General features: G+C 51.9%; 1 protein-coding gene across 1 annotated transcript in view; it reads left to right on the top strand.

Annotated features, from left to right (window-relative positions):
* Window positions 1-288: 288 nt before the first annotated feature.
* GRIK3 (glutamate ionotropic receptor kainate type subunit 3) overlaps window positions 289-26,481 on the top strand; it is an 85,826-nt gene continuing 59,633 nt past the window's right edge. Inside the window, exon 1 of the mRNA XM_050326300.1 lies at window positions 289-711. Coding sequence (XP_050182257.1) covers window positions 597-711 — 115 coding nt within the window. The 5' untranslated portion in view covers window positions 289-596. The remainder of the gene's footprint in view (window positions 712-26,481) is intronic.

Below are 26,481 nucleotides of genomic sequence, written 5' to 3'. Positions count from 1 at the left end.
ACACCCTGGGCTGCCGGGACCCCCGGGACTCCTGCGCCACCTCCCCGCGGTCCCCGCCGAGGGTCCCCGCCGCCTCCCGCCCCGCGCCCGCCGCCGGCGCTGCCCTCGCCCCGGGGGAGCGGGCGGGTGCCGGTGCGTGTCGGAGCCGGGCTGTGTGCCGGGGTGTCAGTGGTGTGTCAGTGTGTCGGGGGTGTGTGTGTCAGGGGGTGTGAGTGTGTCGGTGTGTGCACGCTCCACTCCGGGGCTTTGCGCGAGCCGCGCATCAGCGGTAGGAGGGGACAGAGCCGCTCCTGGGGCGCACCGGCAGCCCCGGCTCCGCAGGTGCCGCCCGACCGGCACCGGCAGCGGTACCGGCACCGCACGGCTCGACCCGGAGCGGAACCGGCCCGGCTCGGCTCGGCCCGGCGCGGAAGGGAACGGCCGGAGCCGAGGGCTCGGCGCGGGACGGGCCGGCGCGGCCGCTCTAAGATGTGCCATGAGCCGCGCGGCCCCCGCGCCGAGCGGCCGCTCCGCCTGAGCCCCGGGCAGCAGCAGCCGCCCGAGTCCCCGCTGCCCCTGGGGCCGTAGGGCCGCGCCGGCCCGCGCCCTCCCCAACGATGCCCCATCTCTGGCCGGCGCTCCGCCGCGTCCTCTGGGAATACTGGGCAGCGCTCCTGGTCGGCGGCTTCTGGGGACAGAGCTCGCACGGGATGCCGCATGTCATCCGGATCGGTAAGGGCCGGCGGCGGCGGCAGAACTTCGGGGCGCGGCGGGGGATGCGGGGTGCGGTACCCGGGCCGCGGGATGCGCTGCCCGGTGCAGGGGCGGAGGGTCCCGCCGCGGGGGATGCGCTGCCCGGGGCCGGGGCGGACGGTGCCGGCGGCGCGGCGAGGCCGGGGCTGTGTCCCGGCACGGAGCGGGCGGCGCGCCCAGTGCGAGCGGACGCCCTGGGCACGGTGCGATGGGGGTGCTGGGCACCGGGTGAAGAGGAGAGGGGGATGCGGTGCCCCCGGAGAGGGAGGTACTGATTCCCCGGAGAAGGGGAATGCTTTGCCCCTGAAGAGGGGGGATGCTGAGCCTCGGCGAGGAGGCTGCAGTAGCCGGTGCGAGGAGGGGTGTGGAGCCTGCTGCAGTAGGGGTGCTGTGCAGAGGTGATCCGACCCCGGGCTGGATGTGCCCACAACAAGGGACAGCCAGCGCGGGGGTCCCGCGGCACCGAGTTGCACTGCCTGGAGGATGCCAGTGGGCTGGTTACACCGCAGCTGCTGCCGAGGACCAGGCGTGTTTCATTAAATTGCTGAGGTTCTGGGGAAAATTAATTTTTAATAATGTTACATAAAGTAATTGCACAGATAACAGCCTGGGAACGAGTCTGCGATCTTTCTTTTTCTAATTAAACGAGATACTTGTTTTAAGCATGCCATGTAAAGAACGGTGCTGATTTTCTGTTACATTCCATACACTCTGCCATCGGTACATATTCCCAGGGATTTGTTGTGTGCCCAGTAAAAATTACAAGGACAGGTTTACCTGCCTTTTCAGGGTTCAAATTCTAACCCAGAGAAACCAGTGAAAATGGAGTAGATTTGTGAAAATTTTGAAGTGGAAAAAATGGGTTGAACTTATCCCAATGCAACTGCACAGCAGCAATGTGAAAGCCAGAAAGAGAAAAATGCTGGTCCTGAGGGACAGGTGCTTTCTGAAGTGAAACACTGTCACCTCCAGCATGGTTTGGAGCCACTGCATGGCCCAGATCGTCTCACGGACAAGGGCTTGATACCTGCAGGGTGAACATCTGCTCTGCCCTCGACTTTTGTGAACGGGGTGCTCCAGGCAGATGTGGTCCTGTGCACATTGTAGTGCCAGAAATACTGGTGGAAGAGATAATGGATCTGCCTCTGGGGCCTGGGCCCTGGTGGCTGATGAACTTTCATTAGAGCCAAGCTGCTTGGTATGCTCAGCCTCCGCCTGGAACAGCTGGAAATGTTTTGTGCCATAGAAACTCACTCCCAGGAAGGCTCTGCTGCTGCTGGCAGGGCACACTGGGCTTTGCCAGCCCCACCGCAGGAGCGGGGAGGAGGCGTCCTGCTGTGTGAGCCCCCCTCGCCTGTCCCCAGCCTGTCCCCAGCGAGAGCACCGCAGTGCCGCGGCGGAGTTTCCCTTCCCGGCGGGTCCCAGGGCTCAGATCCCGTGGGCACCCTGGGCTGTGTGCCGGGGGGCTGTCGCAGCTGGGCTCTGGGCTGGCAGCTCCTCCTGCTTTCGGCTTGGCAGCGCTGGACCTGATTCTTGGTGGGCAGAGCCGACTGCTGCCAGGCCGACGCTCCGAGGAGGAGGGCAGGGGCTGTTGCAGCTGTGGCAGATGCTCGCGGGGGAATGGGCTGAGGCTGCCAGGGCACACGGGAGCTGAGACTCCCGGGAATGCCCGCGTGGCTCATGGGGGATACTGAGCCCCGGGAGTATCCCTGGGGCTCTGTGGAGATGTTGAGTCTCAAGTCTCAGTGCCTCAGTTGTCCTGAAAATGGGTTTTCTAGACAAGGCTCAAAGCAACTGCACAAAAGGACAGAGGAGCTTTCAATGCAGAGACTGCTGCCAGCCCTCCACAAAAGCACCTGGGTCTGCTGCAGCTCTGCTCCCCTTCACTGGGCAGGCGAGTGGGCAGGGATGGAGGGAGGTGGGCAGGAAGGCAGGCAGGGATGGAGGGAGATGGGCAGGAAGGCAGGCAGGCAGGCAGGGAGGGATGGAGGCGGGCAGGGAGGAAGGCAGGGATGCAGACAGGCAGGAAGGCAGGCAGGGAGGCAGGGATGGAGGCAGGCGGGCAAGGATGGAGGCAGGCAGGGCTGCCTGGTGCAGGAGTACCACTGTGCCACTGCCAGCACCACTGTGCCTTCCACAGGAACAGCCTGGCTTTACCTGCTGAGAAATGCCCCAACAGTCAGCCCCTCATCGAGACACCTTCTTGATCAGTAAAATCAGAAACTTAAAAGATCAGAAAAAGGCTTTAATCAGGGCTGCAGGGAGATCAGTGTTTACCTTCTCTCTCAGCTAAAACTGGCATCATTTTGACCTCTTTTTCAGCCCACTGGAAAACTGCAGCTTCTTCCCCTGCATTAATTTGTGCAAAGCTACTCTGGCTTTCAAGTAATTATTTTAATTATTAGGTTATGCCAAGAAGTGGAGAACACTTAAGTAACTATTGTTTTAGCACTGAAAATCAAACCAGGGAGAAAGCAGGTAACTTCTCAAAGCTCTCTTTTTTCCCTGTGAAGCTGAGTATTAAAATAAATACAGGGAGAGATATCTAAGAAAGGGAAGGAAAAGCCAAAAGCGCTCTTTCTCTCATGAGTAAAATATAAATATTTAATATACACATCTAAACATAATCTATACATGTACCCCTACAAAGAAAATCTGTGCCTCATTGCTGGATGGCTTCTTTTTAAGCAGGAGTTTGTGTCTGAAGCTTATTCAACAGCTGCTCGGTTATTACGCAATCTGTTAAATATTTGAGAACGCTGTATCAGAAAACACCAGCCAGAGCTGCTCCAAGTGCTCAGTTCAGCTCCGAGCATCTCTGGAGCAGAGATGGATAACTGTAGTGGTGTGAGAGGGGCTGCTCCGTGTTTATGCCCTGGGAGGGAGCCCTCCCTGCGGCTGAGCTCGGGAGGCTGCCCCGGCCTGCAGGGCTGCGGAGCAGCCGAGGGTGTGCAGGACCGTGCCCCTCGTATGTACGAGCAGGGACTGCGAGGTGATTCGGGTGCCGTAGTGAGCCCATTTATCTAACCTTTCCCTTGGATTAAAAAGCAGTGGTAACACCCTTCAGCGCGACAGACGAGAGCCTGGTGCCATTTTGTGCAGCTGATGGCACCGTCCCTAACAAAGCAGGGCGGGATAACTGGAATCGGTGGCGCAGGTGGAGCCGGAAGGACTGGCGGCTCCAGCAGACCCATTCCAGCCACCTGCCTTGCTGAAGCATCCTCAGAAATTACTGAGAGTGATTATTTTGATGGATGGTGTGTCAGCGAGGCACACGGCGCGGATCAGATGCCAGCGGACGGGGATGGGTAAATTGCAAAGAGCAAACCCCCGGCTCCGGCAGGACAGCGGCAGCGCCGGATTTGGGGACTCGTGGGTGGGGTTGTGCTCAGGTGCTGCTGAGGAGGCGACCTCAAAACCACACTGCCCTCGGCCACCCTGCTCCTGCTGGGAGTGCAGCTGACGTGGCACCTGCCACCCCCTCTGTGGGCAGCGGGACAGGCCGGTCCCAGCCCGCCCTGCCCTTGGGTCATCCCAGCCCCGCCTGTGGGCTCTCCTTGCCCTTCTGCAGGGGGAGTGTGCTGGGCCAGGGAGTGGGGTCATCTGTCCTTCTACATTTTAAAAGGAATCACCTTCACCTCCGGGTCCGTGCTTTTGTGCCGGGTTTTTACTATTTCTGCTGATATTTGTGGCAATAATCCCACCTCAGGCATGTCTGTCGGTCCCACACTTGTATCGTTGAAGGAGCTGTAAGCATGATCAGTCTCCAGCAAAGCTTTTAAACAAACAGCCCTGCATGAGGAATTTATCGGATTTTATTTCTTGTAGTGTCTTTCTAAGCTCTGCTTGCATAGAGAAGGGGTCAGGGCATTGATTGTTTGTATGATTTGCAAGTAACACAGAAAATACAATCAAATTGGTGTCTGTGTGGGAAAAATAGCATTGATTATTTTATATAAATACATAGAAAACAAATCCCGTGGATAATTATCCTGCTCTGTGTGATTGGTTTTTCTGAGGCTTATTATGTCTGTCAGGAATTTTATTTTGAAACCACCTTCCCACACTCTGCAAACCAAGTTGTATTTTTAAAAATAAAGGCAAAAGCAGGCTTTTCCAGGATGAAAAGGCAGTGCCCAAGGGCTGGGAGCTGCATGGCCATGGGGGATGTGGATACTGGAGAGGGAATCCTTGGAAAGGCAGCTTGAGGGCTTTTCTGCTCAGTTTGTACCTGGTGATCAGAGTGAGGGGAGGGTGGCAGGACAGCCCAGAGTTGGACAGCACCAGGGTGTTTTTAAATCACTCTACTGCCTTTGTAGCTTCTCCTGCACTCCCACGGGCATTTCTGAGGCCACACATTCTCTGCTTAAGCATTTAATGGTTGATAAAGTTATTTCAGGTCATGAAATACTTTGTGTGTCAGATGCATTCTGGTGATTTCAGCAGGATAGGAGGGCGCAGTGTAAATTGTTTGGTGGTAAATTAATTCTGAATACATTTGAATAACAATGTTAACTCTTTATCGCGGAATAGTCCAATTATTTGATCTTGGCATCCTCTTGAGAACTTCATACAGGAAATTAAGATCAAACCACAAACCAGAGAAGAATAGACTCTCATTCATCAATCACAGAGCAGGAGAGACTCCAAACCAGACGTGCTCAGTGCTGGGCTGCTGTCAGGGTGGGCATAACCCCAGAGACTGCCCAGCACACGGACAGCCCTTGTGCTGGAGTGTGCACAGCTCGAGGGGTGAAGGAGCCTTGTGTGGGCTTCACGTGCATGGAGAGAGGTGGATGCACATACTTGATACCAGGACACACAGACACACACCAGGACACACTGACACACTCTGGGGGACACAGACACGCACCAGGACACACTGACACAAACATGCCTTCGGTGTGGGAGCTGCCTCTTGTGCTGCTGTGCCACATCTGGTTTTATCACCAGCATGTGGACATCGACCTCTATCAAGTTAATTTCTCCAACTCTGGGTGTTTTTATTGAGGAAACTGAGCAGAGGTTGCTGATATGAAAATGTTCCTGCAAAGCCAGGCACAGCGACACTCAAGTCATTCAGTCTCCAGTGAAGCTGGGTCCCTCCTGCCCTGGGAAATGAAATGCTCCTTGGCTACAGAGCAGCAGTTTCCCTGAATTAGCATTGCTAAGCGAAGTCCAGCCCTGCTGCTGTCGCCTGTCGCGATATGCGGTGGCGCAGGGCTGGCGCCGGGCCCCGCATCGGCAGAGGGCACTGCCCGGCCGCGGCTCCCGCCGCCCTCCCCGCACCAGCAGCGTTATCCTCACGGATTTCCCGGCGTTTGCTCGGAGTCGCTGTGCCAGAAGAGCTGCGATGCTGGAGTCTCTCGTGGAGACACGAAACCGAATAACCCGGCACAGCCCGGTGTTTGTAGCCAGCCTGAGCCCTCCTGATCCAGCACACTGCGAGTCTCCACCAGCTTCGCTGTGCCAGCTCCTTCCCCTCCTTCTGGCTGCAGCTTTAACGCGGTGCTGTCGAGACGGCTTTTCCCTTTGCACATCAGAAGATGGGCGGTGGAAGTCTCTGGGAAAGGCAGATAGCGAGTTGAAAGCGCCGGAACCATGGGCGAGGGGGGAGAGAGGCAAATGTTGAGAGGAGCTGAAGGTGAGGATAAGAACTGCCATACAGCGCTGCTGCCAGGGGGAATAGGTGTGGAACAGGAGTGCTGTGCCCCTTAGAGACTCCAGCTTGCTTTGCCAGGCAGGGCTTGTTGTGGTTTGGGCTCACACAGAGAGGATTCAGATGGGATGGGAATTCGTGCAATGATATTGGTATTCACTAACAGTCAAAACAGGGATAATATGCCGGTATTTAACACTCCTAATGAAGAATAAAATAGAGGCAGGTCCTTAGCACAAGCACAAGTAAGAGCTCTTAAAGCAGAGGGCTCAGCTCATTGCTTTGTCTTTGCTCCTGCACCAGCTTTTCTTGTGGCTGCCTCTGTTAATCCCTTTTGCCCCCTCCTGCCCCCCTCACTGTGCTGCCCCAGGGAACCCACAGCTTCGCTGCTCAGGTTTGCACCACGAGACTTTCGCCATGCTGAGTGTTACCTGGGTCCTTGGGCTTTAAATCTGCAGCAAGGTATTGTGCAGGAATACAGAAATACAGATGTGACTGCTCTGTCATTGGGAGGGAAGATCATCAGGACAAGTTCAGCTGCAAAGGCGGCTGAGGAGAGCATGGGGTACCCCTGCGTCAGAGGCAACCCCAGCGCTGCTCTGAGCTTCCCCCACACTGCTCAGCCTCTGCAGCGCTGGCAGGAAGGGAGGGAAGCAAACATGGACCATCAGCGAGAGAGGTCACCACCTGTATCTGTATTATTTAATACTTTAGCCCAGGCACCCAAACCCCAGACTTCGGGTTTTATTGCTGTGCCCCAGCCAACAACCAGCACCCTTCTGCATGGGGACAGATTCACAGAATAAAAATCACAATTGGGAAGTAGTAAGGGAGGAACCAGCACGTTCTGTATCAGCCCAGGACATTCAGGACAGCAGAGTGACCTGGAAAGCAGCAGGAAGGACTGGGCTTCAAACACCCGGACTGTGTGGGTGCCTTCAGGGAGGACTTTAGCAGACAGATAAACCAGCTAATATAAAAGACACAAAACAAAGACTTTAAATTACACAAGTGTTCAGATGAATTCCTGAGTTTGGGCCTTGCACTTGGCACATTGCTCTGGAAACTGGGCACCTGGGAACCCCCTCTGAGCTCCCCTGCAACCAGAGCACTCAGCGTGTTACGAAGGCTTTCGAGCCAGATTGATTTCAATTTGCCTTCCATCCCTGACACCTGCAAGCATCAGCTTCAGGAGCAGCAGTGGTGCCCCTGCAGCAGCTCGGTGTAAACAGTGGTTCCCATGTCCAGTAAGGAGTGGGATGAGGCCACTGGACACTCATTAGCTGCTCATGATATCTGATTGCTGCAGCATGTCCTTTCAGACTGGGGACTTGGAGGTGAACAGAGCAACTCTCTGAACTCACAGCCCCCAGGTGAGTAGGAAAGTACGTCACTGTTACAATAACAAAGCTGGTACTGCAAAATCCAACCTCGATTAGAGACGTGGAAGTGTGCGGTGAGAGAACCGGCGTCACTGTGGGCGGCTTCCCCCACTCTAATGAATAGACGGCTGTCAGCTCGTACTTTTCTCTCAGGATGAAACAGTAAATAAAATCTGGTATAACCCACAAATTTAGCTGAGTTACGGCTGTCTATTGGGACTGAAGTGTTAGACTTGTTGGTTAGTTCTGCAGTAAATTCAGAGCACTCAGAGGGAAGTCACAGCAGTGATTTTAAATTCCACCCCCTGTGAGAGACCGTGCCTGCCTGGGCACACGGGTTGAGGGGGCTTTTCCCTGGCTGCAGCAGCAGTTGTGTGTTAGGAACAGGGTGGATTTTGTTTTGAGTGGAGCAAACAGCCACAGCACCTGCTCAGCAGAGGAAACGAGACTGGATGTCATAGAAACCCAGAATGGTTTGAGTTGGAAGGGACATTAAAGCTCATTTTGTTCCACCCCCTGCTATGAGCGAGGACACCTTCCACTAGACCAGGGTGCTCCAAGATCCATCCAGGGATGGGGCTCTGCCAGGTCACCCTGCCTGCTGCCAGCACACTGCGCTCCGCAGGGACAGCCCCACAGCCACGCAAGGGGGGTTCCTTCCTCGGGAGCTTTGGGAAGGACACCGGGCCCTTAGAACCGCGGGACTCCGGGATGATGTTCTTTCATCGCATGTGCAGCAAAAGGTATATCATGATTAACCTTAAAAGCCTAAGCTTTTTCCTTGCCTGTACGAGACAGTTTTATAATATTTTCTCTTTTTTTTTTTTTTTTGAACACTGGATTCTTAGTGCCGACAGTGATTTATTGAATAATCAATTTCCTTATCTACGTAATACATTCAAGTGATCCATCAATGCCAGATAATCAATCCAGCTCAGGATTTTAAGTGTATGTATGTGCACTTGTATATATATTTTCCTCCTGAATCGTTGTCTCCCTCTCTGCGCTCCTTCTGCAGTGACTTTTGTTTATGGTGTGTAAAAGAAACCCCCGCCGTTCTATTACACCTTGTAAGTTTTACGGTACTTGAGAGGTTTATGCGCGATGAGTGTAAAGGGCAATGCAATAACGCAAAGGGCACGGAGACATTTTTAAGCGCAGGAGGATATACACGGAGCTGAGGAGATAAATCTGGGCGCGTAATCGTCCCACTGTGTCTCTCCTATTTATGAGAAAGACATTCACTGCAAATCATGCTTCAGGTCACTCGTGCCCTGGTCTCTGCTCTGCATTATGGGCTGCTTTAACTGCTCTTAATCTGCTCTGGGATCTCTGCCCCGGTACGGAGCCGTGCCTGGGCCCGGCAGAGGGGGCTCAGCCCAGGGGTGGAGTAATTCCCCCTCCCTTGAGTGGTACATTGGTCTAGAGCAGCTCAAGGACTTGGGTAAGTGGAAGATAGTGTGTCTGTCCTCTGTGAGCTGGGAAAGGGCTGAGTAAGAATGCACCGTGGGAAGTCAGAGGAATCACAGCTGTCAAGCCTGAGACTTATGGATGGTTTAGCTGAGGAAGAGGAGTTCAGCCTCCCACAGTCTGGGTGTTTGCTGCCTCTGTTTGGGCTGGGCAGGAAACTACTCCAAGAACAGGTCTGGGAACTTCAGCAAACACTGTCCCTACAAGGAGAGGAACTTCAGGGCACCTTGCTCTTGTCAAACTTCTGAAACAGTCAAGCAATGAATCCTTCTCAACTGTGAATATTCAGAATTCTGCATTTGCAATTAGCAGTAGAATTGGAGGCAAAATGCCATTACTTTCTGAGGTCAAGATAAGTTGTACACAGAGGTCACTGTTCCATGTGCTTCATTCAGAATCCAATTTGTTTAGTGGGTTTATGATGGCAGGAGCGCTGATGATTTTGCCACTGCCACGTGTTTGGGACTTTCTGTGCAGGAAAAGTTTTTCCCTTAATTACTCACAGTTTTAACTGTCTGGCACAGAGACAGGATTTTCCTGAATTGAACCCTCTCATAAAAAGTTCAGAGCTTAACTGGAGACTGAAATCCAGCGATGTGGCAGACCCCAGAGAGTTCTCAGGAGCCGATGGCCGCAGTCCTCCTTCCCATCACGATGGCACTTAATGCCTGCACCCCAGCTCCCACCACGGCTGGGGGACAGGGCACAATGTCCTGGGTGAGAGGAGGGCATAGGAAACTGCAGGAGCATCCTGCAAATCCATGTCCCCCCCATTCTGAGATGCAGAACCCGGCACCTCCTGCAGCTCCAGGAGCCATTACTGTGTCATTTGTTTCTGCAGTAACACCATTACCATTTTAAGCTGAAACAGGGACCTGTAAAAAGGAGGCTCTTGGTTTAAATCTCTGGTCTATAAAATCTTAAAGATCTGCTCTTCCTTTATAGGGAAAGAAAATCCCTTTCTCCCTCATTTTATGCACTTTTCTTCTTACAAATTTTTATTTCTGCAAAATCAGTTTTGTCATCTTTGCTTAGATGAAATTCAGAACGAGTCCTTGGATGTTTTGCTTTGTGGTGGCATCTCAGCTTGGCTCATAATATTTGACTGGAAATAGGACCTGTAGTTTCTTTTCCCATTCATCTACATCTCGGGGAAAGGGTTGTCCAGAAATGGTGTTGAGAGATCTCAGGGCTTGTCCCTGCACAAATTACCAAATTCACTTGATATTAAAGTCACAAATCCTAGGACTGAACCGGGCAGGTGTAACTGAGTCCAGCCTAAATACCAGGCCCCTGGCAGGGCCACTCCCTCCTGTGAACCTCCTGTTGGATGCTGAGCTCCCCTCTGCACACTCAGGCCTCCCGAGTGCAGGGACGGGATGAGCCCAGCTGAGATCTGAACAAGCTGTACTTCCTGCTACTCTGAGAAAAAGCTGCATTCAGAGATTTCCTCAGCAGCTGGGTGGGACTTGTGCTCATTGGCAGTGCTTGGAAACAAAACCCTCAGAATGGTCCTGGTTTCCCAAAGATCCTGTGAAGTGCCACCAGCCCAGGTGACACGCGGGGCACGCAGCTGACACCACCACACCACTGGTTCCACACAGACGACTTTACGTGGGAGTTTGCCCCGAGCCTGTGCCCGTTGATATTTACTGCTGGCCCAGGCACCTGACTCTGGTTTTTGACTGCATTATTAAGGTCATTCTATGTGGTTACACGACTCGTGGTGCTTTGTGAGTATTCATGGGGAAACCAATTTCCATACGAATTATGGAAGTTGATACCAACACGGTTGTAATTTGTAAATTGTTCTGACAGCAACATTTTGTAAGAGAACACAGAGAAACCAGGGTAATAAAACTTGCCATTAAGGGAGTGGACTTGTGAGTCCTGGAAAGAATTCTTGTCCAAGGATTATTTATGATCATTGCACACCAAAATGTGTTTTTGCATTTTTATTGCTGGCAAATTACTTGTAAACCCACCAGGGAGCTAATGATTTTTCCTCTGAGGCCATGTGACTTCATTTGGGTTTATATATATCTCCATTTCTGTGACTGGTTAAGCTGTCGCTTTTGATTTATAATAACAATAATTATTTCAAAATAGCCTGGGTGTTAAAGGGTTAACTGTCCTTTGACTCCAGCTGACAAAGCCCATGGGACAGTGATGGATTCCAAGGCAGAATGGCTGATGGTGCCTGGGCAGGTTTTCCCTGGATCCCTGTAATGGTGCTAACTACCTCTAATGGGGAGCACGGATTATTTATGTTCTTCTGCAGCTTCTCATTAATTTTTCAGAGCACTTGGTTGAAGAGTTCCGACTTCTCGGCTTTTTCATTAGTGTTGCCTGTTCAACAGTGCGGAGCGGTGGAGGTGCCTCAATTCACAAAGGAGTAGTTCAGTTCAGGTTGTTTTCCAGGAGGAGAACAGGAGCATGAAGCTCTGGGCAAGAAGGTGGGAGCAGGGGCAAGATTTTAGCGATGTTTTAGTGTCCCTGATGGGGCTGGCACAGGTCCAGGGGCTCTGCACATCCCACGTGCCCGTGTGCTCTGTCACTCAGGGCTGGTTGCTGGTGCTGAGCTGTCCTGGACACAGTCCAGGGCAGTACCAGCTGTCCCAGCCCCGGTGGCTTTTTCAGCCCTGCATCATCTGTACCAGAGCCTCCAGTGCAGCCGTCACTGCTCCTGCTCTCACCAGCACAACCAGGCTGAGCTCGGCGGTGCCACCTGTTTTCCCTGTCCCCCAAATGCCAAGGGTGCCACCCCCTCTTTTCCCTGTCCCCCAAATGCCAAGGGTGCCACCCCCTCTTTTCCCTGTCCCCCAAATGCCAAGGGTGCCTCTGTGGCACTTTTCAGAAGAGCAGCTTTTACCCGGCTGCTGCTCGGGGTGCTCCGATCGTTCCCTGCAGGAACACCCCGGCTGCAGGGAGCAGCAGGGAGCTCCAGATCAACCTTCCAAAGGGGAGGGGAGCCCTAGACTGTCCCCTGCCAGGGTTCCCAGGGTGATGACACCTCTTCTCGTGTGCTGTCTTGGACAGACCCTCCAAGGATCACAGCTCCGTGGTGCCCACCCGCTGCTGTCCCTCCCGCACCCAGCTGGCACTCCCTGGGCTGAAGGAGCAAAGGGATGGAGATGTGGGTTAGGTGGGACACTCGTACATTCATTACCAAAGTCAGTCATCACTAATTGCATTTTTGATCGTAACAGAACAGTTTGTTAGAGCTGCATTTCCTTTATGGATTTTCAAAGCCCTGTTTTTAGAGAAGCATTTTTTGATCTGTCGTTGCTTCCTGTTCTGCTCCGTTACAGACTCCCTGCATGGCTTTGAACAAATGGCTTTGCTCTTCTGTGCCTTAATTCTGTACTTGTAAAATAGGGCTGAGCACACTCCCAGCTCCTCTGGGCTGTGGGAATGGGGAGGGTTTAAAGCCTCTGGATGTCAGCAGCTGAGCTTGCTGCACCACGGCAGGGTCTTTGAGGCAGAGCAAATAGATATGAACAACCACAACCCTATTACCAGTGAAATACTGAGATTACAACCCAGGGCTCTCTGACTGGAGCAGTTCTGGGGGAAGAAAGAGTATCCTAAATACACTTAACTGCTTGTTTAATGTATATTTTAGAAGTTATTTATCGAAATTTAACAACTGTTTACTCAATCCGGGACTGTAAAGCCTTTAAAACGTGCTCCTAATAATCCCTTCGTATTTAACTAATGTACAACAGCGCGTGCTATTACATCCCAATTACATCCTATTTGAGACACTTAATTAAAGGGAGGCTGCAATAAGCTCTCAATGGTTTGGCTGCTCAGCCAGACCCACACGAGAGGGTTCTGTGCATCAGCACATCCTGGAGCGGCGGGTCCATGTGGGCAGGCGGGGCAGGATGGTGACCCCACGGGGCTCTCAGGCCTTGGGGTTGCTCCTGCCCCGTATGGGATGGCTTCAATCCCGGGATGCTCTGGAGAGAGGTTGGGCCACAGACACTTTACAGGTCTGGATGCCAGAGCTCTCCAGGACTGGACTGTTCACAGTCAAGGATGCTCTTTGGAAGCAGCTGCCCCTCACAGCAGCTCTGGCTTCATCCCTGCCACAGGAATCGGCACCAGGCCCTTCCCTGCAGGAGCCACCTCCAGCTTTGCCGCCCCTTCTGGCCACAAGTTCTGGTGTGGAGGAGCAACCTTGGAAGGTGCACCAAGGCCAAAATACTGCCTGATGTTCCTGGGAACCTTGAAAACCCTCCCTGCTGGGTGCCCAAGCAGCACTGGGTCTGCCCTGCTCTGCAGCTGGAATCATAAATCTGGCACATGGTGCCATGCCAGTGTCATTACCCTGCCCTGTGCCAGGCTGTCACAGGAGGCTCCGTGGAAGAGCCCTCAGACATCCACCTGCAGCCAGCAGTCCACAAAGTGACTGCTCTGCCTCTCTCAAATAAAATATAATACTCTAAGCCCCCTTTAACTCAAGCCTTTTTTAAATCAGAAGTGACAACAGCTTTGTGCTTGCTCCACGGCGGGATGTACAGTTAATTTTTATAAGTGATTTTTTTTGCTTTCAATTATCAGCCTGAGATTCAGAACTGAGGAACATGGGGACCCCACGAGGCATCTTGTCTCTTTCAGGAGTACAGTTTGTTTATTCAAGTAATTAAATATAGCTCTTAATTGTGTGGCTGATCCTGCAGTTCAGTGCAACAAAAAGGGCAGAATAAGAGATGATTTTGCTCCCCAGGGTCACTGTCCAGGCCCTCACTGTGGCACCTGGTGCAGCCACTCAGGGGTAGGGAACCCCAGAGCACACCAAACACTTCTAGAGAGAGCTGACACCCTTGGTTCCTTTGGTAGATGGATAAAACAAGTACACAGGGATCTGTGTGCAGGAGCTCTTTGGGTTTTGCAGGGGATTTCGAGGCAAGCCCATGTTTATGAGCTGCCCATGAACCCAGGTCACAGTGTCTCATAAAAATCCCATTTTCCCCTCTCAGCTATGCAGTTGTATTTCGTTTTCAGTCTAAATCTAATAAGCGGATCAGCGGAGGTTTTGGCAGGGAAATGTCCTGGTCCTGGGAGTGGTGGCTGATGCAGCCACATCCTGGCTGTGGGAGGGAAATCCGGGATAACAGCCCTCTCCTCCCAGGCGGGGGCTGGAGGAGGCTGTTACCTGGGACCTCGGTTAGGAGAGGAAGGATGCTTAAGTGAAAAGGAAACAGGAACCTCCTGGTTGTTTTTGTTGTTCCAGCTCCTTTAAAATGATGTTTCGATGTCGTGTATCGGTAATTACACACACTCGGGTGGTGTTTAACGCCAGCCACTGACGGATGCTCTATAATCCTGTGTAAGAGAGAGCACATTTGTTTTCTGAGGCCAACTGCACACAATCTGTTATTGTGTGATGCTGAATACTTTGAGGGTTGGTGCCTTTCAGTGTGGAGCATAAAAGCCAGGCCTCCCCGACAATAACCTGCATTAATCAGGCTTCCCCAGTCTGCAAGGCTCGGGGACCGCCACGTCCCTGCACGTCAAAGCTTGCCAGGATTCCACAGTGAAAAACCTCCCACCGATCTCCCGCTCTTTCATTTACTTCTTTATTTGGTTTAAACGGGGAAATATCCTCCCAGCACAGCTCCCACGGCTTTAGCTGCATCTCCATACGTTTTAAACTAACTGACAGCTTATGGGGAGAGAAAAAAAGCAGCTGCAACTTGCTGGGAGCGGAGGAACTTCACTTCCAGAGGATTCAGCTCCTTTTGTTTTCCACAAGAGCTTTGAGTGCTCAGAGCTTTAAAAAATATGGCCACTTATTCAGGCTCCTGAAACATGGATTTAGGGGAGAGGTGTTCTGCAGGCTTCCCAGAGAGCTGGGAGCAGGAGGAAGGTGTCCCAGAGTCCTGCTGGCTGCTGGGCTTGGCTGCACTTCCACAGGCTCCTGCAGCAACTGGAATTTTGGTGCTTCAGCTCAAGTTTTTGTCACTGTTGGAGTCCCCAGCTGTGCTGCTTGATACATCCCAAACTCCCCGACTTCTCTGAGCAGATGGGAATGACAAGGTGCAGGATTACTCCAAAGTGAGCCTGCTTTTATTTAAACATTCTGGGGCTTTCAGAGCCGCATCCCAAGAGGAATCCCAGCAGTGGCAGGGCAGGGCAAGGCTGAGCAGGGTGTAACCATGGAGCTGGGGAATGAGGTGTTTGAGAAATGGGATTTGAGGAGAGCAGACTGTCCCAGGGACACAGCCCCTGCCCAGCAGCTCGTCCTGGCCATGGCAGCACAGCCGTGGTCAGCCAGCTGGCCAGAGTCCCTCGGGGCAGGGAGGCCAAGTGCTCGGCATGTTCCCTGGGGAGAAGGGCCCTCCACATGATTTAAAGCACTTTGGGAAAAGCCAAAACAAACCAGAAAAGCCAACCAAACTTGGACTGCAGTGGGCACTTTGGCCTTGAGCAGTGTGTAACCTTGACCTCATCCAAGCTGTATTTTCCTCCTGAAGTCAGTCCCTGTCTGTCCTTGAGAGGCAGTTTCTCAATGGAGAAAGTGCTCCTCTGAGCTGCCAGCCAAAATAAACCAAATTGTTGGATTGTATCTGAGCAACTCTGAAAGTTGCCAGTAAAAGCTATCCCAAGTCACCACAAACAATATAATTTTAGCCTTAATTGCTAAATATTGCTGTAGAAAGACCAGTTGTCTTCCTGCTCTGCGTCCTCACAGTTGCTCTCCCAGGTTTCAAGATGCAGCGAAAGTTTTTGGGTTGGTGGGTGTTTTTTTTGCACACTAGGTTTCAAATGCTTCATTGTCAAACCAGTTAAAAGCCCTTATTTATAAAACGTGTGCGTCTCTTTCAGCTTAACTGAAAAGGCATTAAAATAACTGCAGCTGTGGAAAGAATAATTACAGCGAGATTTTGTCAAGGACTCTCTTGTCTGATGTTGCCATCTGTGACATGGTGAATGCAAAGATCATTTTAAACATGGACGGTTAATGTAGAGAATAATTTCAGAGTTTTCGATATTTATGGTAAATTATTTAACTTTATTGTTTGGTTTTATGGGCTCATTATTCCGTGTCTTAAGGATCTCTGCTTTTTGTGTTGTTCTGCACTTCGATTTTCACTTTGTGACAGCAAAGTACCCTGCAGTAAAAGTAACACTTCACACGTTTCAGAAATGTTTCAAGGAGACATCATACTAATCAGATTATTTTCACGCTCCTCAGTACCATCCTTGATGCCTTTTAAAAAAATCTGTAGAGAAGGATCTTCTTATTGACCAGGTGTTAATAGTCAGTCCTTCAGGCATGGGCAGTGACAGGGGCTAGTAAACACCACGCTGTTGCATTAATTTTCTCCAGCCTCTTAGAATATTGTTTCTGAGGCTCCCTCTGAGAGGACATTGCTGCATTATTTCCTTCAACAACCCCTGAACGGCTGAATTAGGAACAGACTGTGGCACTGGAGATGAGTAATTGGCTGCCAGAGACACAGCAAAGGGGCCTTGGCTCCCCGGGCGGGGCTGCTCTGGACTCGGGGCTGGTGCTGCAGCCACGTCCTCGGTGGCTCCTTACTGGGAACTCCCCCACAGCTTTAATGGGCGGCCCAGGGGATGGTGCTGCTCACAGAGGATGAGCTTTGCTCCTTCTGGGGAACTTGGTGTGGCTCCATCTGAAAAGCATCTGCCAGCACTTCCCTCAGAGGTACTGCCCAGCACATCCTTCACAGCACCACAAGGTGCAGTAAGTGCCTCCACCAGCCTTCCCTGTTCCTGCAGTGCTTCCACAAGCCCAAGGATACCTGAGACAGCCCAGCAAAGTATTTTGTCAGATGTGAACTTTTCAGTGGAAATGGGATCATCTTTCTGGCAGCTGAGGGCTGCAGTCTGTCCCTGCACAAGTCTCTTCCCACCAGCCTGCCCTGCACCAGCTGTGTGTGCCCTCTGCAGCTGCTCAACATCTGGATCTCTGTCTGGCTCTGTCCATGCTAAGGAGGAGGTGGCACCGCAGCCTGAATGGCTCCACCTTCTCCATGGACTGCCCAGAAGGGGAACCACTCCACTGGGAAGAGGCACAGCTGCTCCAGCCAGGAGCACTGCCCTGCAGATCCACATTTGTACCTGAGGGAGCTTAAATGCTGACAGAGGTGGGAGGGGAGGGGCAGGAGCTCGGCGTGCACAGACGTGCTCAGCAAGTGGGCAGCAATGGGGCTCAGTGCAGGGGGACAGAGGTGACAAACCCAGTCACTGTGGCCTTACTGCAAGGGGAACTCAACTGTGACCAAATGCGCGGGTCAAATCAGGGAGCATTAATTTATGTATCTGTAATACAGCCCGAGGCAATTCCCTGTTTGCCCTCAGCCACCCAGGGGACACAGGAGCCCCTCGGGAGGTTCTGCCGAGCCTCAATTCCCACCACAGGCTGTGCGGGAGACTTTGTCACATTTGGCTGAATCTTTCACATTTCAGTACCTAAAATTAGACACTGAGCTCTATCCCTGCACTCCCGGAGTTCCCAGCCCTAGGGAGACCGATGTGCAAACGTCTGCAGGCACCTGAAGAAATACTGAGAGAACAGCATTTGCAGACCCTTGAAAGCCAGACACAGTCAGGTGTTCCTTGTTTACAGGAAAAGTGAGTTTGTGTACGCAGGTGGTTTACACTATTTAGTAAATTTGGGTAATTTGTCTATCCCTGGTAACTTTCATTGCAAAACAACACAGCTCATTTTGGAAACAACTGAAGCAAATGGATTCAGGAGAACTGTGCAGCTGATAAAACAAGGGGAAATGGGATAGGATGATGGACTCAGACAGCTCTCAAACAGACACTGAAATATCACCTGGCCAAAGTGAAACTCTACACCAGATCCATCTGCAACAGGTCAGTGGGAACAGAGGTGCAGGAGAACATTTGTGCCACTCATGGGCTCGTGCTCTGCCCGTGGACATTTCCAGCAGGAGCAACACAACACACGGACACAACACATGGACACGGGGCTGTCAAAGCCTGTGCCACCTCTGTCCCCCCTCACATCTTCTGCACAGCTTCCCCCCCAGACACACAATTCCCAACACTACACCAAAGTCACAGAATCCACACCAGCCGAAACTGGGGCTCCTGGCCCAGTTACTACCAAAAACGGGCAGGAAAAGACCCTGCATTCAGTCAGAAGCAAAACCCTCATGGTTTTTGGTTTCTTTTCCTCTGGCTCTCATCCTTGTTAAGTCAAATTAACATTCATAATGCAGAATCTATTGGAACATGCCTTCCAGACTCACAGACATTCCTGTTATGGTCAGGATTAATCACAAGGGATAATTAGAGAATTAAATGAAATAATTATAACATTATGACTCTAATAACCAAATTCATGGATATTAGCTTCTGAGAAAAGACAAACAGAGGAACCAGAGAAGTTTTGATGGGTGCCTCTAGCTGCATTTTTTTTCTTTGCATTTTTGATTTAGATTTCCCAACCATCTGCCACACTGAGACAACTCCCCTTAATCTGAAAGGGTGAGGAGGGGTAGGAGCCACGGGGCTGATGGCGAGAGGGGCCCCTGCAGAACATCCTTGACTGCTGGGTGCTGCAGGGAGCTGCACACCCCGGGACCAGCCGAGATGAGGGTCTGGCTGCACCCTGATCATCCCCGGATCAGAACGCCCCCGGGATGGGCCCCCTGCAGGGGAGGCAGGGCTGCTGGAATGCTGGAGCTGGTACCCACAGACAGGTTTGCTTCTGTGGCAGTACCAGTGCTCCTGCTCTGCTCCCATCCCCACCTCCTGCCAGCTGGGGAATGCTCGGCAGGTCCGGCTGGAGGCCAGGTCTGTGCTCAACCAGCTCGGCTCCACCAGGCTCTGGCAGCATTTGCTGGCCCCAGGCGGTACCTCCTGGAGAAAATGGAGATTTCCTCTGCCTGAGGATGTGATTATCGTATCTGACAGAGCCCTGAGTGCAGCCAGGCTTGGCCTGTCCTCCAGGGATCCAAAGCCTGCTGGGCAGGGCCCCTCGGAGCCCAGACGGCTTCTGAAGCACCGATGTCTGCACAGTCCCTGCAACGCTCTGTGTGCTACAGAGGAATAAATGAATTCATTAAAGCATTATGCAATTGCAAATGTTTAAAAATACCAAGTATGTACATTTCTGGGAGCCTACACAGCACAGCCCTGCGAGGGGCTGGGTGGGGACTGGCACATGTTCTCAGGGAAGGGAACAGAAAGTGCTGCTGGGAAGGCAAACTTGGGTGCTCGCTGCTCTGCACACGCTCAGCACAGGCAGGGCACTAAAAATGCAATGAAATCTAAAATACACAGACTAAGCAATTTCATCTTTCCAACAAGAGATAGTAATTCCAGATAATAAATTGGGATTTTTATCATATCATCCCTGGGTGATTTAGTGAACAGCCAAATTTATATTAATATTGAATATTTCCTCTATCAGGCAACAAAAGAGAGAGAGTTCCTTTTGGTTCCCATGGTCTGGGGAAGGAATCATCTCAGTGTGAACTATTAATATGCCATACTCCAGACACAGCCTGGTATCTCCATCCAGTCTACATATGCAAGGTGAAGTTTTAGGATCACTCAGTTCCCAAAAGAGTGAGACTTGAGGAGCAGTTCCACATCAGAACATCCTGCACCTCTGGGCTCCCACGGCCCCCAGCACCCTGTGCCACACACCTCATGTCCCTGCACACGCTGGCTCAGAGCACACCCCTGACACGGCTCTGTGCTGATGGGCCATTCTTCAGTCCCCTGCCTGGAGAATACATTACACCACTTTAATTCCAGAATTTCTTTATAATATTAAATGATAAGAATTTTTTTGCAGAGTTCTGACAAAGCAGTCAAAATCCAGTTGCAAATGCTCTGCTGTTTATTGATAGCTCCATAATACAGGCGAGGTAGAATGCCAGACAGCTGCATTTCCTGGCATTTAAAAAGAATTCACTGTAATGTATTGTAATGCATTAGCATAATAATTGGTAAGCATTCGCAGATGAATAGTTTACTGACTGATAGATTTTGTACAGAAACTGTGAAGGTTACATGGAGGGTGAAAACATTTCGCTGTGTCAATGAACATACTTAATTTTTCTGGAAGTGCTATTTAAATTGTGCGGCGCTGGGACATTTGCATAACAAAGACACAGCGGTTTGTGCGGTGATGGGGAACACTGCCCCGCCGGGCTCCGGCAGGTGACCCGTGAAAGTGGGGCTCGGAGCGCTCCCGAACGCGGCTGCCGGCACGGGCAGGGCAGAGCGGGCTGTGTGGTGAGGAGGGCGCAGGGACAGCCCGGGGGGAGCGGCTGGGGGAGCCGGGGGGCTCTACCCGCTGTGTCCGGGCTGCTCCTGCCGGGCACGGGCACGGGACCTGCTGATGGACAAAACCTCATCTCGGACCCGCAGACCTGGAGAGGCTTGCACCGACTCCCAAGTTTTCTCCGGGTCTTCTGAGGTCTTGGGCATGAACAGACATCACCTGGCTCCCCCGGAGAAATGCACATCTCTGAATAATTCACTTCCTTTGGCTGCTGCCTCAGTCTCCTCCCTGTTGTACCACAGGCTGTCACACTGACAACTCTGCAATTAACTCTGACAAAACCAGAAAGCTAATTGGAAGGGACAGAACGGAGTCTTTTCGACAGGAAGTTTATGGAAAGCATTTTAAATCAGATTTTCACTTGCCATTATACATGTTAATCCCATTGTCATTTGGAATAAATTGGGGAAAACAGATGTGAGGAGGAGCGAGATATTCCAGCATGGGAGAAGACAAAGCTTTCATCTCCACTGGCACCAAGTGGCGGGAGATCAGACACGCACACAGACCTCGCCTGCTGAGGGATCCCGAAGGTTTTACCACACAGTTACTGTTCATCTCCACAGCAGGAGGATGGAGTTTTCCAAAAATCAAAGGAGCTTTTTGCCCAGGTGACAAAATACCTTTTGCAGCACAACCATCTGACCTGCAGTTTCTATCAGAAACAAACAGATTTTAAGTGTTTCAAGATTTCATCTGAAAGCCTCACGGACAGCAAACTACGGTACAGTTCAATACATATTTCCAGGAATGATGGGAGGATGAATCAAACAGCATTTATGGGGATCTTTTAATCTTAACATTTGTGGCTCTTGCCTTTCCTCCTCGGAAAGTTCCTATGGCATAAAGAGGGAAGCTGCAAACAGATTTGTAGTTGACTTCAACATTTGTCATCAACAAGACCCCTTTCTGTAGATTTTTGAACCCACCCTAAAGCACGAAACACATGAGATATAAATTATGAACTAAGAAAATTTTCCTAGAGGTGAGAGTATTTAATTGCTGGAAGAGGTTCCCTGTTAAGGAACGGATATTTAGGATTTTGGGGGAAAGAAAGCCACTGATGAGAAGCCCCACAGACAGACAGACACCTCCATCCCAACCAGACCTTTCCCACTTGCCATGCCTTCCCTCGAGAAAGGCAGAATAAACAATCAAACAGCTCTTCCTCTTGGTATTTTAACTGTGAAGCTCCTTCCTGACAAGCCACACACAAACATGACCCGTTCGGCTCCCTGAGTCTGATCAGAAATAGGGAAATAGAAACACAGTTTATTGTAACAGATTTCTTACGACTTCACAGCTGCAACGTGTTTCATTAACACTTCTGCAGCAATTTGCACTATTAGGGACACATTTGCTTCCAGCAGGAAGAGAGAAAATGTACCAATGTGGAGTGTCAGGATGGAGTCCCCAGCAGGCCTGGGGTGTGTGGGATGAAGGCCTCTCACCAGAAATGTCATTACCACAGCCCCTGGGAATCACCAAACAGGGCAGGGACCCCATGGACCAGAGGAGCGGGTTTGGTGTGCCCAGGGTTGGCGTGGGATGGAGCTGACAGCGGGTCCCACGGGCGCAGTCCCGGCACGGGGTTATTTTGGCTGTGAAATGGTGTTTGTTTGGTGGCTCTGGGAAAGCACAGAGGTGGTCTCTGGTCTCTGGCTGCAGACAGACCCCCTGGATGGCACCACCCTGTTCCCAATCCAGTTGGCAAACCTGCCCAGTGCACGCCAGTGCCACACACCAGTGCCACACACCAGTGCCACACACCAGTGCCACCTGCCAGCTGGGGATGAGTTAGTGCCCTCAGCTCTGAGAACATCCTAAAAGGCAGTGTGGACGCTGGGAAGTCGTGTCCATGTTGGATGCTCCACACAACACACTCGGCTGCCCCCCCAGATATTGGGTAATAAATGCCCCATTGGTAGGAGGGGACGGTATTTCATTGCAAAAGTAAAAAATAATAACGAGGGAAAGTGCTATCTCAGCTTGCTGCATAAACAGCTCCAATAAGCAATATGCAGGCATATCATTTGGAACCCAGATTAATAATTTCTGCTCTGAGTGGTGGTAGCTGGCCTGATTTATTGCGGTGATGGTGTTACGGCCTCAGACTTTATTGTCCTTTAAATTATACTGCAGTCTATACAGGAGGCAGACAGGGAACTAAATCAAGTGTTATTGCCTGTAAATTTGGAAACAAATAGTAGTTTTTCCCCCTTTAAATCACTGAGTTTGTGTGTTTTATAAGGTGAATGTTACGACTTTTTATGGGACCGAGGTTTTTGCTTCCCTGCCTTTCCCAGCACTGGAGCCCATTCCCACTCCCCAGCCACGGGGGTTTTGCAGCTGCTGAGGATTTGCAGAGTCTCCACTTCCTTGTACTGCCACAGGGGCTGAGTTCTGCTCCTTTGGGATTTCTGCATAAGGAGGTGCTTTTTATCCAGCTCAAAGCCACACAGCTACCTCAGGGTGGCCAGAGCTGGATGCTCACTGCAGCTCCCCTCCTGCACGCACAAAACCAACCTCAGCACCCACTCATATTAATATTAATATTAATATTGATTTGGCATCAAGCAGATGCAACCTCATGGAATAGAAACAACTGTTCCTTCAACATGTAAAGTTCCTGAGACTTCTCCTAGCACTCACTACTCCTCCCATACGCTGGGGAGATCAGCAGCTTCTCAGCTGTGCTTTAGCCAAGGAGCAGCCCCCCTGAGCTGAGCAGCCCCCTGAGCTGAGCAGCCCCAGCCAGCTGAGCAGCCCCCCTGAGCTGAGCAGCCCCAGCCAGCTGAGCCGCACGCAGAGGCAGCACAGGCAGTCAGGCTGCTGTTCTCTGAGCGCTGCTGAGATCTGTACTCAAGAGATGCAGGAAGGGTGCAAGATGCTGCCTTTCCAAGGTATAAGTGTCCTATGCTGTCTTTGCACAGGTAAAAACAACATTAGGAGGCCTGTGCCTCACCTCCCCTCATCCTCCTCTTTGTTCAGGCTCTCAGAGCAATGACACAGACACTATCAAGGCTGAACTTCAGATGACTGAGCTGAGTTTTGAGCCCCTGCTTTTTGAGTGGGTTCATAAATTCAGCATCACATGATTTATTTTTTCTTTTGAGATCTATAAAAAGCAGAGTGCACCGTGCCCCAGCGGGGCTTCGGCACCAGAATGGTGCCATTGTGAGAGCAATCTCCCCTGGCTCCTATTTTTAAACAACCTCCTGGAGTCCCTCTGCCCACGTTCTGGTGAAAGCACTCCACAGCTTAACAGGTTTGACATTTTCATTTCTGTTTTCCTTGAAATCCTTAACATCATCTGATTGAGCATTACAGCTTGTTTGCGTCCTGTTGCCTGCGAATATCTATCACAAGCCCTCACACTGGAAGCACGAGGCAGTGAGGCTGTGAGAGACGTCCTGATGAAGTGAATGATGGCAGATGAGCTGCTGCTCCCTCCTCTCTGAGCTGTGCTCTCCTCACAGCCCGTTCTGTAGATCACTTGCTCTCTGGCTAATGGCTCCTGGCATGTAGCACAAGAGCCTGTTTTTATTTCATGAGCGCAGCCGAGGCTGATGCCTGGACTCCTGGGCTCTGTTCTGCCAGGAACACAACTTTACACTTTCTTTCCATCAGCTGCTGCTCTAAGTGCATTACAGGCCCTGTGCTGTGCTGTGTTACCCCTCAGCATCCCACTCACGGGCACCAGCAGTCGGGGAGTGAAGAGCAGCCCCCATCGAGTCAGCACTGCAGTGTCAGGAGACAGAGCTCATCCCAGGCAGCCTCGCTGCTGGGAGCTCCCGACTAAAGAGCTGCTGTTGGAGCACTGTTCTGTTATTAATACCCCACACATATACATATTCAGACATTAGCAACCTGCTTCTCACAGCTCTTCTCACATCTCGTCCCACAAGTCTGAAACATCCTCTTCTACCAGCCTGAGTCTGCGGGGGGAGGCAGAGTGGCAGGGCGGGAGCTCAGCTGCCTCGTGCCACTGGAGACCCACAGGGCAGCCACAGCACTGCTCCTGAGCCTTCCTGACCCAACCCCTGTCCAAAGGGACTGCCAGAACCAGGGGGAGAATCAGCTGCACCTCACATCCCAGCCCTCATCTCCCCCATAAAGCCTGCTCCGCTCCCCCTCCGCCCTCAGCTCCAGCAAATCCATCCCAGACAAAGCCCGCAAGCAGGAGCTTTTCCAAGGCCCATTATGTGTTCAAAGGCACTGGACATCAGAGGACTGCATGTCCCCTTCACTGCATAGCAACTAACCCAGCTGAAATGATGACAGAGCTGTGGGTCTCTCCCCTGAAGCAGCAGCACAGCAGAGGAGCAAACAGACCATGGTGTGTCACCAGGGACACGTCGGTGTCCCCTTCACGGGACATCTGCTCTGTGTGCCAGCACTTCTGAGGGATCCAGTCACCTTTGTTTTCTTTAACTTCCCCCCTTGCGAGCAGGGATTCAAATCTGGGTGTTGTGCCAGCCTTTGCCTTGGTGACGCGCTGTGCCCTCAGCGTGGGGTTTGTACATGGGCAGCCCCAGCAGGGATGGGACCTCTATGGCTGTGCTCCCTTCTCCTTTCCTTTTCCTGAGGGTCCAAAGCATGGCAGGGTTCAAAGAACCCCCAGTGCTATCATCTGGGAGTGTGATTACAGCTAGTACTGAAAATTGCACAAAATACCTCCCCAATGATGAAGATTGCAGGGAGGCTGGAAAATTACCTTTTTCATTATGTCTTAAAAACACTGCAATCTCAGCCTGTGTCTGAGATTCCAGGAACTGGCGTGTTGTTCAGAACAGCACTGCTGGAGTGGGCTTGCAGAGAGCACAGCAAATGGAGCCTGCTCTCAGCCAGGTACACCGGGACCCCGCGACCGCTGCCTTTAAATCCCAGCACTGAATTTACCACGGTTGTTGAAAGCTTTCTGCAGCTCCCACTAAGCAGCAGGAAATGCTGGAGGCATCCTGGAGGAGGTTTAAAAGAGGAGAAATTGGACCACAACAGATGCTTTTGCAGGCTCTCAGAGGTGCTTTGCTGCCCTCCACTAACCCGGGACTGGGGCTGGAGGGGCCCTGGGAGACAGGACTGCACTGGAGAAAGCACAGGGAAGAGTCTCCCTGCGGGCTCTGCAGCAGTGCCACTCCAGGGTGTGGAGCGGTGGGACTGTGGAGCAGTTCCCCCAGCAGCACAGATGAAAGCACTGATAATTCCCATCAGCAGAAACAGCCCTGTGCCAAGTGGCAGGAGGGCACACGCTGAGGTGGGAGCGCCAGGGATGCTCTGTGCACCATCCCCTGAGCCAGGACCTGGCAGCAGCTCTGCCAGCTGCCTCCTCCCCTCCCCAGGGCTGCCTGCTGCAATGGCACACGGCAAACACTCCGTGGGCTTCAGCCAGGCACAGGCAGAGTGTGACAGGGCTGGTCACACACCCACAGGGGCCTAAAGGGGCACTTTGGCATTTCTTGATTTCTTGCCTAAGTTTAGAGAAAAAAGGTATCACTGTAAGAACAACTGTGAGGCCTTCCTAGAAATGACATAACCTGGGAGGGCTCTGTGGTGTGGGTGGAGAGTTCACACAGTTCTGAGAGAGAGGGATGTCTCTGTTTTTAACAGTGGAAAGAAAGTGTCAGAACCCCCATGGGTCTGGACACCAAAATGAGAAATTGGACTCTGGAACAAAAGGGACTCAAGGGCTATTTCTTCTCTGCTCTGTTTGGTTTAATCACTCTTGCCCCCACCCCAGCCCTTCCCATCACTGTGAACTAGCACATCCTCCGTGTTCCTGCAGCAAGAGCTCCAAACAATGCCCATCTTTAGCTGCCTGTGAACAAAAAAGGAGCAGCACATTTGTGGAGCAGTTACTGCTGCTGCTATAAAAAGAAGTTCCCATGAAGTGTGCTAGTGTGGCACAGCTGCTTGGGTCACCACTGGTG

The sequence above is a fragment of the Myiozetetes cayanensis genome, unplaced genomic scaffold, assembly GCF_022539395.1.
Source record: "Myiozetetes cayanensis isolate MyiCay16 unplaced genomic scaffold, myiCay2020 scf31, whole genome shotgun sequence".
NCBI classification, from domain to species: Eukaryota; Metazoa; Chordata; class Aves; order Passeriformes; family Tyrannidae; genus Myiozetetes; species Myiozetetes cayanensis.
This window is presented reverse-complemented; position numbering and strand designations above follow the sequence as displayed.